Source organism: Cucurbita maxima, unplaced genomic scaffold, assembly GCF_002738345.1.
Source record: "Cucurbita maxima cultivar Rimu unplaced genomic scaffold, Cmax_1.0 Cma_Scf00136, whole genome shotgun sequence".
In the NCBI taxonomy this organism is placed as follows: domain Eukaryota; kingdom Viridiplantae; phylum Streptophyta; class Magnoliopsida; order Cucurbitales; family Cucurbitaceae; genus Cucurbita; species Cucurbita maxima.
Genome location: NW_019272152.1, coordinates 55,125 through 70,016, shown reverse-complemented (window position 1 = coordinate 70,016; position 14,892 = coordinate 55,125). Strand labels below are relative to the sequence as shown.

Below are 14,892 nucleotides of genomic sequence, written 5' to 3'. Positions count from 1 at the left end.
TAATANTACTTATTTTGTTGTCGGATTTTTTTACGATGTTTTCAAAATCTAACCCAATTTTTAAAAAATAAAATAACATTTTTTAAAATTTAGAAATGTATTATAAATTCAAATGTTTTCTTAAAAAAATTGATAAAGATTTGTTTTTTTTTTTATTTGTAAGAATTAAAACGTATAAATAATACTTCAAGTTTTTATTTTTAAAATTAAAAAATTTCTTTTATTTTTTAAAAATTTGATTAAGAATTCAAATGCATTAAAAAAAATATGAAAATTATTAAAAGAAATATAATAAAAAATAGTTATTAAAAAAAAAAACAGTAAATAGTTATATATAATTTAAACGAATTACAATGTCTTCGAAAACGGTGCTTTCAAAATTTTACAGTAAATAGTTATATATAATTTAAACGAATTACAATGTCTTCGAAAACGGTGCTTTCAAAATTTTACATTTTAAAATTCGTGGCGCGAAAAGACTACAAATATGAAAGAGGGAGGGAATTTTAAAATTCATCCTCCTAAAATTTTCCGATATTTCAAGTTCGAGCAAATGAACAACGAGCGTCCTCCGATTAGGGTTTCCTCCTAAAATTTTCCGATATTTCAAGTTCGAGCAAATGAACAACGAGCGTCCTCCGATTAGGGTTTTCGGCCAGCGTTCAATTTCATCGTCTTTCCGCTCCTGTTCTTCAAATCCGTAATCTATCGGTCATGATTCCTATTTTTCTCTCTCGACGTTATGTGTTTATTAATTTGTTGTACGTTTTTAATTTCTGGTTCGAAACAGTTTCAAGAGTTCGAATGAAGTTTCCGAAAGCAAATCTACGAAGAAGAGCTCGCATCTGTCGCTCTCGGAATTCCTCGATCGAAAACTGCCGGAATCTTTCGTACTGCAGAGGACGGTGGCATCTGTCGCTCTCGGAATTCCTCGATCGAAAACTGCCGGAATCTTTCGTACTGCAGAGGACGGTGAAGGTAACGAGTTTTGCCTCAGTTTTTTTTCTCTGTCTACCTGTCAATTGGAGTTTTAGATTGCGTTTATTTAGGTCTGATTTTTCGATCGGACGTAGAAAATCAAAATGAGAAGACGACCGATGAAATTCAATGGTGATTTGAACTTCGGTGACGATTTGGTTTCTTCTTCTTTATTTTTATACGGCTTTAAAACTCAATGGTGATTTGAACTTCGGTGACGATTTGGTTTCTTCTTCTTTATTTTTATACGGCTTTAAAACACTATTTATTGATGAATCTTTAATTTCATGTGTATAATGCGAAATACAAAGGGGAAAAAGCGGAAAATCAAATTTAGAGTGTTAGGAAAGCCATTGATTCCGTTCTTTATACACTAGGGGAAGTCCACGGAAAATCAAATTTAGAGTGTTAGGAAAGCCATTGATTCCGTTCTTTATACACTAGGGGAAGTCCACGCCCTTCTCCTCACTGCAGGGTCCAAGGGATGCAAATAGCTCCATGAATAAACCGACTGGAATTCATTATGAGACGGATTCCCAGACAGAATCAGCTATTTCAAAGGTGCTTTTTGAAGAGTTCTGGAATTCATTATGAGACGGATTCCCAGACAGAATCAGCTATTTCAAAGGTGCTTTTTGAAGAGTTCAAGCGTTCTGAACCAAACCAAAGTCAAAGTTCAGTTTTAAGCGATGCTAGTGGAGCAGATATCTTCAGTACAGATGATATGCTAGATTCGAGGAAAAGAAAGATATTAAGTGAAGGCTTTGCTTCCACTACCCCATGTAATTGGCTTATTCCGTTCGAGGAAAAGAAAGATATTAAGTGAAGGCTTTGCTTCCACTACCCCATGTAATTGGCTTATTCCGTAACAATGTCTTGCTCAACTCTCGTAAACTATGAAGATTTTGTGTTTGAATAGCTGTTGATACTTGAACTTTGTTAACTTTTACCATCAGGTGAGAGCCAAGCGAGGAAGAAGAATGTGGTAGTTCTTGGAGGCGACCCAAAACCCGAGAAAAAGAGGAGGGAGGCGGTTCATGATATCAGAAACAAAAAACCAAAACCTCTCTACAATCACTGTAAGTAAGAGGAGGGAGGCGGTTCATGATATCAGAAACAAAAAACCAAAACCTCTCTACAATCACTGTAAGTATTTGCCATCTTCTAAATACGCTTTTGTTTCTCATATGAATCGCCTCCTTCCCTTTTTGCTCGGATTTTAAACTGCATATTGTTTTTGAGATTAGTTCCAAACTTTTGTGTCTATGTCCATTAGTTTGTAACTTTAATCTTCAATATTGTTTTTGAGATTAGTTCCAAACTTTTGTGTCTATGTCCATTAGTTTGTAACTTTAATCTTCAAGGGTGTAATAGATTCTTAAGTTTTTAATTTTAGGTTTAGGTCAGTGATATATTCAAATTTTTTAAAAATGATTTGATTTTTCTTAAGTTTTTAATTTTAGGTTTAGGTCAGTGATATATTCAAATTTTTTAAAAATGATTTGATTTATATGATTAAATTTTATGTTTAATTTATTTCTGTATTTTGAGAAAGGTTAAAATAAAAAATTCAAAAACTTATTATCCCATTAAATACCATTCCAAGATTTACAATCAAATAGATATAAATTTTAAAATTTAAAAGACCAAATAAACTTCATATTTACAGTTATATATGGTAACTTCTTCCGTTTAAACTGTTTTATTAACCTTGTGATTCATGGTAACTTCTTGATTTTGGCAACTGAGCAGACGCAAGTGGCGGTGGGTGGTGGGACTGCGACATGGAGGGTGTTGATAGCGAAGAGGTTGGGCTTGGTGAAGTATGGGAAGGAGTTGGGTCTACTACGCTTGGAGGAATAGAATGGCATTGAGTTTCTTGGCTTGGCGCTTCACATCCTCTTCACACTGTAAATATTCTCTTTTTTCTACACTATTTTTTGTCATTTTGCTTCTAATCATTGTCTTCTAGAACTGTTTTGTTGATTTGTGTTGGAATTTATCATTTTTCTTCTCGATTCTCTGGATGGAATATTGATCGTATTTAGTATCTCTATAAATCTGCATTAGAGAAATTGTTAATGGATAGTTTTGTATAATTGATATAATTGATTTTTTGTATTTACATTTTAATTGATTAAGACATACACGTTGAACTTAGAGATTTGATATTTGAATCTCTCGATTGTCACATTTTAAACGAATAAGATTTAAAAACATATATATTTTCATGTATTAGAAACAAATTGAAAAGTTAAGTTTAGTCCAATGACATGATAATTAAATTTAAAAGGAAAAAAAAAAGTTTCTAACTCATATTTTAAATTTAATTATATAAGATTAAATTAAAAAAAAAAATTAGACGATAGAGTTTAAATAATAAAAAAAATACCAAATAACTAAACACTTTTTTTTAAAATATATTTTTAGTCGTCCTTCCGACACGTCATATTTTAATATTTAAATAAAAATAAAGTTGCTTGTCCCATCAAGGGGTGGTGGCGCAGTTGGCTAGCGCGTAGGTCTCATAGCTTAAGAGTTATCCTGAGGTCGAGAGTTCGAGCCTCTCTCACCCCAATCACCTTTTTTTCCTTTCCCATTTTGCGTTCTCCTTCAATAGAGTCCAGTGGGCTTCTACAAAGCCCACATATTGATGGGCCATTGATTCAATCCTCACTCAATTTATTAATAAATAAAAAATTATTAAAAATGGGACAAAATAATGAAGTAGTTGAAAGGGGTAACAAAGAGTTTGAACATAAGAAGGAGAGTAGTAAAGATAGATTCCAAATTAAGAAGGAAAACAAACACATTGAATGATGGAATCTTTCAATAGCCAAATAGAGCAAAAAATGAGTGTAATGGGACCATTTCATTAATTTCATACCTTATTCAACAAGGTAAGTAATTGAAACTCGATCTTTAATAAAAAAAAGTATATGCTTTTTAATTAAATATAATTGTGTTTTATTCTTGAAATTAAGATTCGATTTCTTATCAACAAGCAATCGAAGCTCGATTTTACTTGTTAGATGATGAAAGTCTCACATCGGCTAATTTAGGGAATGATCACGAGTTTATAATCAATGAATACTATTTCTATTAGTGTAAGGAGATTCATGTTCATCTAACATTTTTAACAATATATACTAGTATTTTGCTCTTAAAATTAAAGCCTAATTTTAATTATTGAATTATGAGTTTGCGTAAAAAAAAATGTCACTACTTAATTAACACCAACCCGTTCTAAATATTTTAATTTCGTGTATAAAAACATAAATATTTAGATTTGGGTGAAAATTTAATTAACTCGCGTAACTTTTAGATTTTGGTCACGGATTTTTTAAAACCAACCTATAGATTATAAATATTAAATTTATAGAATTATAGATATTTAATTATTTTGTATAGATATATTAAGCATAAAATAAAATTAAAAATTCCGAATATTATCAAGCAAAAAAAATTAAAATTAAAAATTTTATTAGACATTTTTAATAATTTTTAAATTAAATAGATAAAAAGCTAAATATTTAGAGAGTATTTGTATTTTTAAAACATGAAATTAAATAGAAAAATAGATTTAAGGGGGAAAAAAGTTGGAAAAAGTGATCGGGACAAAATTACTGGATTACGGAGCCAGTAAGCGACGGTTAAAATGGCGACACGTCATCATCCGATGGAGATAAGTAACTGAAACGAAGATGCCGGGTAGCCGCACGGCATTTGGCAGATTCTTCCTCTTCGCGGTCTCCGTCGTTCTCACTGAGTCACAGCTCGGTACATATAAATACAGCCAATCATCGCTCGGCTTTCGAGCCGTCGTTTTCTCCATTCTTTCTCTGCTGAAGCCCTAGAGTTTCTCCTCTTGCAGCCATCAACTTCACCGAGGTAGATTCTGTTCCTATTTTCTGTTTCTTTGCTAAGAAAATGATGGAAGTGGAAGTGGAAAATGATAGAAACATATGTCCCTGGAGCTTTTGGCTGCCTGCTTATTTGTTTTAACTTTAGAAGTGAATGCTAGGTGATCTTTGTGTTTTGTTTGATTTTCTTTTGATACCGAAGGTTTTATGGTTAGTGTCAGAGATCTTGGTTGTTGAGGCATGGAGTTTGAATGTTTGATGCGTTGAATGACTGTTATTGTGTGTTACTAGCGTTTGGATGAGCTAAGGTTCTTGAATTTCTTTGGTTCTTCTATTTTTATATGTACTCGTCAGGTTGACTGTTGATTTTTCTTATGTACTTCTGATTAGTGGCGACCGCGGATTAGGAATTTTAATTTGACTTTTGTTTCTCTAATAACAAATCGTTAGTTCTTCATTTGAAGGCATATCGTTTGCGAGTTCCTTGCGTATAAATGCATTCAGCTCTATCGTTTGATTGTTTGTTGTTTGTCTATTTGGTGAATTTCTGTTTACCGCAGTTTTAGCTCGAATATTCATCAGCTATGTCGAGGAAGATGCTCATAGATGGGGAACTGAGCCATCCGGCTGAAGCGGAGGAACGCTATGACTTTGATTTATTCGTTATTGGAGCAGGAAGTGGTGGTGTTCGTGCTAGTAGATTTTCAGCTAGTCATGGAGCGAAGGTTTCATATATCGGCTTAAATATATTTTAATGGTTGAATTATTTTATTTTTCATATGTATATCGATGATTTATTTATAGTTATCTGTACAGATTTTAGCATTGATGTCGTTAAGACTATGCTTTTTTCCGTCAATTGTTATTCTCATTTGGTATTTCTTTTCAAAAAATCGGTTGCTTAACATTTAGCTTAATTCATTTGAAAATATGTTTGAAGGTTGGCATCTGTGAGCTTCCATTCGATCCAATCAGCTCAGAAGTAATTGGAGGAATTGGCGGAACGTAAGTTGTCCTTCAAAGCTCTCAATTATTATTTTTAATTGTTTTTACAAATTTAATGTAGAGGTCACTGAACATTCTTTATCATATTTTTATCTCTTATTCTGGAATTCAGGTGTGTTATTCGTGGTTGTGTTCCCAAAAAGATTCTGATGTATGGGGCAACTTTTGGTCCTGAGCTTCAGGTTAGCAGAATGTAACGTCTGTAACTTTTATTTTTACGAGAATGCAACAGAGTTCATTAGTTTTCGTTAAGCAGCAATATTGGTATATTTTCACTTTGAAATACCTTTCCCCCAACCGTGAAGCACTGGTGGTTTTAACTTGAATTTGACGGTTAGAATCCTCAGCCTCCAGCATGCATGCTAGCTTTAGTATTTCTTAGAGTGAGATATGATTGTAGGGTGCATTTAAAGAGTCATTTTGAAGTTATTAGTAATTTTGTTCTGTGGACATGAATATTGTGAAAAAAGTTCTGTATTTATCCTGTGTTGTTTGTGTAGGATGCTCGAAGTTATGGTTGGGATGTGCATGAGAAAGTGGATTTTGATTGGAAGAAGCTTTTGCAAAAGAAGGTGTGTTTCTGACACTTTAATGTTACTTTATAGTGCTTGATTTTTCTGTGAAGTACATAATTCATTTTGATTAGATTTCTTGGGTATAATTATATAAAAAGTTGGGCTGTAGCTAGGTGTAAGAGATTCTCCGAAGGTTGAAATAACTCTGCTGGTAATTGTGTGACACACTGTTAGCGCAAGGAATACTGTAAATTTGCTCTAATACAGTGAGACTAAATATATGTTTGCAATTCAACTCTAAGTTCTTTCCATGATTTTAGCGAAAATTCACCAATAGTGCAGTCTAATGCGAAGAGGGGTAGTAGTCCTCCCTAGTTCAAGGAAAGTAATTATAGCTCCTGACTTGTTTCTTCTGTCACCTACCTGTCTGTAGTTTTTTACCCAATTCAGTATGTCTCTTTTCTGAATTTTCCTTTTTGAAACCTATCGGTTGGTAAATAGAAGAAAGTGGTTAATCCTAACGTGCAAAACTAGGAGTTGGAGTTATGCATTTGATCATCGTATTTCTTAAGATGTTTTGAGAATGTAGCATTTAATCCAAATTGTCAAATTCTATGTTGGGAAGTCAAATTTAGTTGTTTTAGATACACTTCTCAGATATGACCAATTTATCATTTCTTCTGGCACCATTCTTGTTATCCATAGTAATACTTCCAGGAATTAGCGAGGATTTGTCATTATGTCCTTAATTTTTTTAATTTGATATCAGATTTTCTTGTCTAATATTGAGGCATATACTTTTGTTATCTTTTGAATTGTAGACAGATGAGATAGTACGGTTAAATGGAATTTACAAGCGTTTACTGACTAATTCGGGAGTAAAAATGTATGAAGGAGAGGGAAAGATTGTTGGTCCACATGAAGTTGAGGTGACACAACTTGATGGTACCAAAATAGGCTATTCAGCAAAGCACATTCTGATTGCGACTGGCAGTAGAGCTGTCATTCCTGATATTCCTGGGAAGGTAGCATTCTTCTTCTTCTTCTTCTTCTTCTTCTTCTTCTTCTTTTTCCTTCTTTCTTCCTTTAATCTGTGCCAACATTTTTTTTCTTCAAAAAAACAATATTTTCACTATAAGAAGTTTTAATTCCTATGGAGAACTGAAATTCTGTATGTTTTTTTTTTAATTTTTTTTTCACATATTTTATATTGGTCTTACTGCTTTCTATTTGAAATCACAGAGGAATTGTGTTCTGATTGGGCTTTGATTCGTCCCAAGCTTCCTTGTATTCTCATGTACATTACATACTAAAAGTCTCGAAGGCATTGAGAAGTTGCATGATCATGTTGATCATAAGTTAGAAAGTTGCGCACATAAACAGTGATTTAAAGTTCTGAAGAAATGAATTCAGTAAAGTGCCGGGATTTTGTTGGACATTACTATATTCACATGATTGTGGTTCTAGGTTATGAAATGCGCTTTCAGTGTACGAGGGGTTCATAAACATGGAATCGTAATGCTAATTGAAAAAATTGTGCTACTTTTGATAGTCTTCTTGCTGAACTTTGTCTTGAAGTCATAATATGAATTGAAGTTCTCAAAAGCTCCCCGTAAGAAAATGGCTCAGCTCAATATGGATGCTGAATAACGTTGTGCTATCAATTGAGGAGCTTTGAGTATGGATATACAATTCAATTTATTCCTTTTCTTTGTCATTAATTCTTCATGATTAGCTTCATCTTTTGTAACTAAAATTTTCCGATGTAGTTTTGTGGACTTAGATCATCGTGTGAACATTTTATTGCCATGAATGATGGTTGTCTTTGCTTTAGCATGTCAAATTTCTAAGGACTTGATGCACTTCTTTTGTCTGGTATATTTTATTTGGCTTACTTTTGGAAAATGTTTGGTTCATCTAATGCAATTCTAAAGGCCCAATCTTTACTTTTATTATTCTCCTCTTACTGTGTGTTTGCAAATTTCTAGGAGTTGGGGATAACTTCTGATGAGGCTTTGAGTTTGGAGGAGTTGCCTAAGCGTGTTGTGGTGCTTGGAGGAGGGTGCGTTCTCTATATTTTATTGGCACATCTGCTTCGAGCTTCATGATTGAGGATCATAAGTCTTTTTCTGTTATTAGGTACATTGCTGTTGAATTTGCTTCAATCTGGAATGGTATGGGTGCTAAGGTTGAACTATGTTTCAGAAGGGAACTTCCACTGGGGTATAATATCTTATCCTATGCTCTTTTATCCTTTCAATGATTTTCGAAGGATCAAACTGCCTGATACTGGATACAGATTATAGAAACTGTATGATGCGGTGCTTTACTCTTCTGGACCATTTGTTAACGAAGACATTCAAATTGTTAAACGAACACGACTCTCCACAATGGTATGACATTGTCCACTTTGAGCATAAGCTCTCGTGGCTTTGCTTTGGGCGAAAACCTCACACCAATGGAGAGAGTATTCTTTGATTATAAACCCATGAACATTCCCTAAATTAGCCGAGGTGGGACTTTCATCATCCAACACAAATCACGGTTCCAAAAAAATAAAATAAAAATAATAATGACAGAAAAGAAAAAAGATAAAAAAATATGACCCAGTGTGTATGCATCCTGATATTATCGATTGGTATGTGCTGGTGTTTTTATTATGTTATACTACTGCTCTTGGATGTTATAACTAAAAACGCTATTTTTCAGAGGTTTTGATGATGAAATGAGAGCAGTGGTTGCAAGGAATCTGGAAGGCAGAGGAATTAATATGCACCCAAGAACAAATTTGACAGAAGTATTTTCCATGATTTTCCCTCTTTTAACCTATTTCAAATGTTTCCATTGTATGTATTTAAACATTTTGATAATACCGGTCCCAATTTTCTGTCATCTCAGTTGATAAAAGCAGAGAACGGCATAAAAGTTATCACGGATCATGGTGAGGAGTTGTTAGCAGATGTCGTGTTGTTTGCAACTGGTAATTATCTTTTTACGTTTAATAACCTCTTGAAAATTTATTTCACTTATTTGTTTTCCGTGCAGTTTGTGTAGAACCAGCTAGGGAAAGAATTGAAAAATCTAGACTTATTGGCAAATGGCTTAAAATGTATCGTCCTGAATTCTAAATAAAAATGTGCCAAATGATTCACTCGAGAGACTCAAATTACTTGAAAATAAATTGAGAAAATAAGAGAAGTTTTACTTATAAGCTCTAAAATGCTGCTTATCAAAATTTAGGATGATGCACCAGACACCATAAGGTTTTCAGTTCAGCCTCTGAACTGAAGTACTACAATCGGATTAAACAAACCTAATTGGTGTTCTAGATTGGGGCTAAAAGGAGATCGAGAGGTAGTCAGAGAAAGGAGATTTATGAAGTATTGGCTTTTAAGTCATTGACCAGATGAGAGAATAAATGAAGATTATTCAATTGGTGAAGCGGAGTGAGTCTTTTGCATTCGATTTTGAACAACACCCTAGTAAACGGTCTTAATTGAGCTGTAGTCATTAAAGGTTATTTTTGGTGGAAAGATATGGTGATATGAGGTCAATTATCTTATGATAAATATTTGAGCTAATTCTCTATATATTTTTTTAAAAAATAGAAACAACTTTTGAAGCTAATTCTTTATATTTATTAGGCACTGAAAATAAAATTACGTTATTTAATAATTTCTAACGTGATGTCTTTAGATTAAATTATATTTAGCTACAATACATCTTATATACGCATGAAAAAATATACTAATTATAGCTTGGTTGCCTATTGATGATTTGCATTTAGACATGAATCTGATGAATTTAACTTTAGTAATAAAACAAATAGGTCTTATCCTCTCTTCTATATTCTGCCTATGCAAAAAAAGGTGTTGTAAAGATAAATACGTGTTTGAGAAATGATGCTCGTTTTGACAATTATGGGTGTGATCTAGTGGTAAAATGGTCGAGTTGTGAGCCCAATAAGCTTTAAGGTTCATATTGGTTTCCTATTGAATATCATATGATTTTACCTAGCACCAAATGCTATAGAGTTAGGTAGTTGTGTTGTAGGTTGTCAGTAAGTTGACTCAAAAGTAAATTTTTTTACCTTTTTAGTTTACAATTCGACAACTTCATCTGCTATCTAAACTCAAAATTACTCCCCAAGTTTGTTGTACGGAAATTTAGGACGAATTTCTGGTTGTATAGTGATGATTTGATGTTTAGTTCTCTCAAGTATTTCATTGTTTTTTGCACAATAAGTTGATAAGTGACAAGTTTGTGTTACAGGTCGTGCTCCTAATTCAAAAAGATTAAATTTGAAAGCAGTTGGTGTCGAAGTTGATGAACATGGTGCTGTGAAGGTGATTATCTATCTTGACTTTTATTATTGCATATCGTTTACAATGCCACCACCCCCCCGGTTTTTTGTTACCAAGGAGTTCAGTATTTATTTGTAATCTATCATTCTTTTAGCTTTTTAGTTTTTTTTTTTGGCTCGTTTTGTTTTTGGTTTTCGTTTTTAGTATCATACTTATGATTTCTTTCTTTCGTTCATTCTCAATGAAAGTTGGGGTTTTCACTAAAAGAAAATGCACATTGTTTTCCGATTTCTTTCAAAAAGATTACATCTCACTTGATTGTAATGTGTTTGTTCTGCTCTAAACTCTTTGTGTGGGGCAGCTAAGCTTTCATTTATAGGCTGTCGGTCACCTTCGTTTCCCTAGAAATATTTTGTGGAACGAGTGCTGCTACAAGGCGTGAAAAGTAGTAATTATGGAAAAAAGAAAAGCTGCAATATGGGTTGTCCCATTTATATCTGCTAATATGGTGTCAAGCTCATATAGTGGCTTTGAGTGGAAAATAATTGGAACTAGTCACTTTCACCCGACCAAAAGCTGCTTTGGTCAGTTTGGATGGATTTATCAATAGAAAGTTTCTATATAGCGGGTGAGATCCACATCGGTTGGGAAGAACGAAATATTCTTTATAAGGGTGTGGAAATCTCTTCCTAGTAGACGTGTTTTAAAACTTTGAAGGGAAGCCTAGAAGAAAAAGTCCAAAGAGGACAATATCTGTTAGCAGTGGATTGGAGGTCCCATATCAATTGGAGAAGGAAACGAGTGCCAGCAAGGACGCTAGCTCCCGAAGGGGGTGGATTGTGAGATCCCACATCAGTTGAGGAGGAGAATAAAACATTCTTTATTAGGGTGTGGAAACCTCTCCCTAGAAAACACGTTTTAAAATCTTGAGGGGAAGCCTAGAAGGGAAAATCCAAAGAATACAATATCTGTTAGTAGTGAGCTTGAGCGGTGCATCTCTACTACCATTGGAACACATTTGAAAGTGGATAATTTGCGTAGATGGTTTTACTGGATGTGCAGTGTATATAAGGCGAAAACTTAGGGACCAATTTCCTTTTTAACAATAAAATAAATATATACACACATTATAATCTTTGCTAGACATTATGCATTGAGAAACCCATTTACTCTTTCTAGAATTTCAGTTTTATTCATTCTATATATGTTACTCGCTTAATCCTCCTCCACTGGATGGACAGCGTAGCGGGATTAGCCTTTTTAATTCACTTATTGTGCCATTGTTAGGAATTTCTGTGTACTGTTTCAATCGTTTTTAGAGGAAATGCTTCCTTGTCCAGGTGGATGATTATTCACGCACGAGTGTACCTAGTATATGGGCTGTTGGAGATGTTACTAATCGAATGAATCTTACGCCCGTGGCTTTAATGGAGGGATCATTCTTTGCAGTATGTATTCTATTATATTCTTTCCAATATTAATCTATTAACAACTCTTTGCCATATTATTCATAATTCATATATTTCTTTTTCTATTTATTTGCAGAACACTGTTTTTGGTGGTGAACCTACCAAACCAGATTACAATCATGTGCCCTATGCTGTATTCTGGTAACAAATTGCTCTCTTTTAGTAGCACCCATTTATTAAAAAAGGCAATAATTTAAAGTGTGTTTAGTATAGATTAATAAGTGATTTGAGGATGATCAAAAGTTATTTTAAGAAATAAATTGCTTCATAGAATTGGATTAATTTAAAAACCTGTTATGAAGAAACACGACCAATAAATTATCTAAAAATGACGCTAAAGTGATTAGCTAGAAATCCTTAAGATATGAACTTCTAATGTAAGATTAATTAGTGATTTTAGGATGATCCGAGAGTGTTTAAACCCGAAGGTATTCTTAACAAAAAAAAATTTGTTTATTATTATTTATTCTGCTCCATTTGCAGCATACCTCCTCTCTCTGTTGTGGGCCTAAGTATTTGTTTATTATTATTTATTCTGCTCCATTTGCAGCATACCTCCTCTCTCTGTTGTGGGCCTAAGTGAAGAAGAAGCTATACAAAGAGGAAAGGGTGATATTCTGGTGTTCACTTCTTCCTTCAATCCAATGAAGAATACAATCTCTGGGTACGTACAACTAATTCACTTCAAAACTTCATTAATATATGGTGATTAATTATGGACTGGAGAACCTTCATTTTGACCTATTTTTTCATCTCAATATATAAAATCTGGGCCTAAATTTGTTAGGTTTCCAATGTAATTTCTCACTAGGAACACTAGATTACAAGAATGACCTCCAAAACATTAATCCAAATCCAGTTTGATAACCCGTTTTGTTTTTTATTTTCTGGTTTTAAAAAAATTATGTTTGTTTTTTCATATTTTTTAGGTAAACGTTTCACCTTTTTACAAATATATTTATAGAAAATTTTCATTTGGGAATTGGCATTTTGGTTTACTTTAAAACCATAATTGGAACCAGAGTGTTTTTTTTTTTTTTTGTTAATAATTGGAACCATAATTGATTATTGTGGTGACGTCAGCCTCAATTTTTACTCATATACGCGCGTTTGCAATTCTGATTATGTTATATAGACGACAAGAGAAGACAGTGATGAAACTAGTGGTTGATGCTGACACCCAAAAGGTCCTTGGCGCATCCATGTGCGGACCAGATGCTCCCGAAATAATGCAGGTACATTTTTATTTATTTATTTATTCGTAGTTAAACTTAAAACATTTATATGATTCGGTTAATTTCAGGGAATCGCTGTCGCTCTAAAATGTGGAGCAACCAAGCAACAGTTTGACAGCACTGTAAGTTTCATCCATCACCTATGCCTTTTGTAGGACAATACCGCTTCTAGGATTCTTACAAATTCGAGATTTTAAAAGATTTTCCTCTCTTTTTTTTATTTTATGGAAAAGAGGGAAAAGAACTAAATTAATTGTTAAATAAATAAGTACTTTGAAATGAATTAATTAAGTGAATAATAAATAAATACCAATTATGCCTAATAAGACTCGAAACAGTTTAAAATGTGATTTTTAAGACTGGAAACAGTTAAAATGTGATTTAAAAAACTCAATGCTTTTGGGATGGTTACTTGAAACAGGTGGGAATACACCCATCTGCAGCAGAGGAGTTTGTGACGATGCGAACTGTAACCAGGCGAGTTGAAGCGAGTGGCAAATTGAAGACAAATTTGTAATCCTACTTCCCATACATATATTTGTATTTTTATTATTTATTTTATATTGTTGTTTCGGTGTCATTGAGTTTCTTGATTGTGGGTAATCATCCTCCATGTGGGCCCAGGGACATACTTTTCTACTGATTTGTTGTTGTGCATTCGGTTGTGATGATTTTCGTAACTTTTATTTTCCCCCGTAGGATTGGTTTTTGGGGATTTTTATTTTATATTTTATAAAAAGGGTGTTTTTAATTAATAGATTCTGCAAATTAGCGAAAACTTTAACGAATTTGACCCTTTCATACCCCTTTGGTTTTGTTTGTGGATTTGATTTTGATTCATGCAAAAGGCTAATAATTTAGACTTTTGGTTTGAATTTTGAAAACAAAAAAACCTGTAGGTTTTAAGACTTTTTTTTTTTTTTTTTTTTGAGAATTCAAATATTTGTTTAGGGAAGAAAAATAAAACTTAGTACAGAAAATTGATGAAAAACGAGGAATTTTTAAAATCTAAAAATCAAATAGTCATCAAATAAAATGAATGAAAAAGATTCTGCTCATTTTTTTAAATCATCATTAAACAAATAATTTGACTCATCTTTAAAATTTAATGCTAAAATACATAGCTACGAGACAAATGATAGACTACATGATCCATTGTGAAAATAACTACAAGGATGTTTGAGTATAAATTTCTGACTAAATTGGAATGTGAATCAAAGAATATATATATATACACACACATAAATATATATATATATATATATATATATATATATATATATATATAAAAGATTTGAATTTTTAATTTAATCTTCTAATCTTAAAAGAGGTAAAAGAAAAATGAAGAAACCTTAACAATAAAAAATTATTCTCAGAAAGCTTAGCATTTGGTTTTTTTTTTTTTTTTTTTTTTTTTTTTTTTTTTTTTTTTTTTTTTTTTTTTTTTTTTTTTTTTTTTTTTTTTTTTAATGTAAACATTCACCAAAAACTTAATAGTATTTACGTAACGGACGAATTTAAGA

The 14,892-nt window shown here is 32.7% G+C and overlaps 2 protein-coding genes and 1 non-coding gene across 4 annotated transcripts; all 3 read left to right on the top strand.

The window, feature by feature from the left end:
- The first annotated feature begins 914 nt into the window (after positions 1-914).
- Positions 915-2,996, top strand: LOC111473657. The gene is made up of 5 exons (XM_023119122.1): positions 915-978; positions 1,423-1,539; positions 1,607-1,760; positions 1,935-2,057; positions 2,731-2,996. Exons 2-5 carry the CDS (start codon positions 1,477-1,479, stop codon positions 2,850-2,852), a joined length of 462 nt encoding a protein of 153 aa, XP_022974890.1. The 5' UTR covers positions 915-978; positions 1,423-1,476; the 3' UTR covers positions 2,853-2,996.
- Positions 2,997-3,470: 474 nt separating this feature from the next.
- On the top strand, positions 3,471-3,555 carry TRNAM-CAU. The gene is given in 2 exon segments: positions 3,471-3,508; positions 3,520-3,555. It is a non-coding gene; the product is annotated as a tRNA-Met (tRNA).
- A 1,130-nt stretch (positions 3,556-4,685) lies between these two features.
- Positions 4,686-14,063, top strand: LOC111473642 (glutathione reductase, cytosolic-like). Of its 2 annotated transcripts, none has more exons than XM_023119102.1 (17): positions 4,686-4,869; positions 5,438-5,566; positions 5,782-5,846; positions 5,959-6,028; positions 6,347-6,418; positions 7,183-7,386; positions 8,350-8,423; positions 8,501-8,584; positions 9,071-9,158; positions 9,260-9,341; positions 10,634-10,707; positions 12,006-12,113; positions 12,211-12,275; positions 12,685-12,798; positions 13,270-13,369; positions 13,438-13,491; positions 13,791-14,063. In XM_023119102.1, the coding sequence occupies exons 2-17, from the start codon at positions 5,438-5,440 to the stop codon at positions 13,884-13,886; spliced, it is 1,479 nt and encodes a 492-aa protein (XP_022974870.1). In that variant the 5' UTR covers positions 4,686-4,869; the 3' UTR covers positions 13,887-14,063. The 2 variants fall into 2 exon arrangements, with proteins under 2 accessions (XP_022974870.1, XP_022974869.1); XM_023119101.1 differs by having other exon boundaries at positions 5,402-5,566.
- Positions 14,064-14,892: the final 829 nt, after the last annotated feature.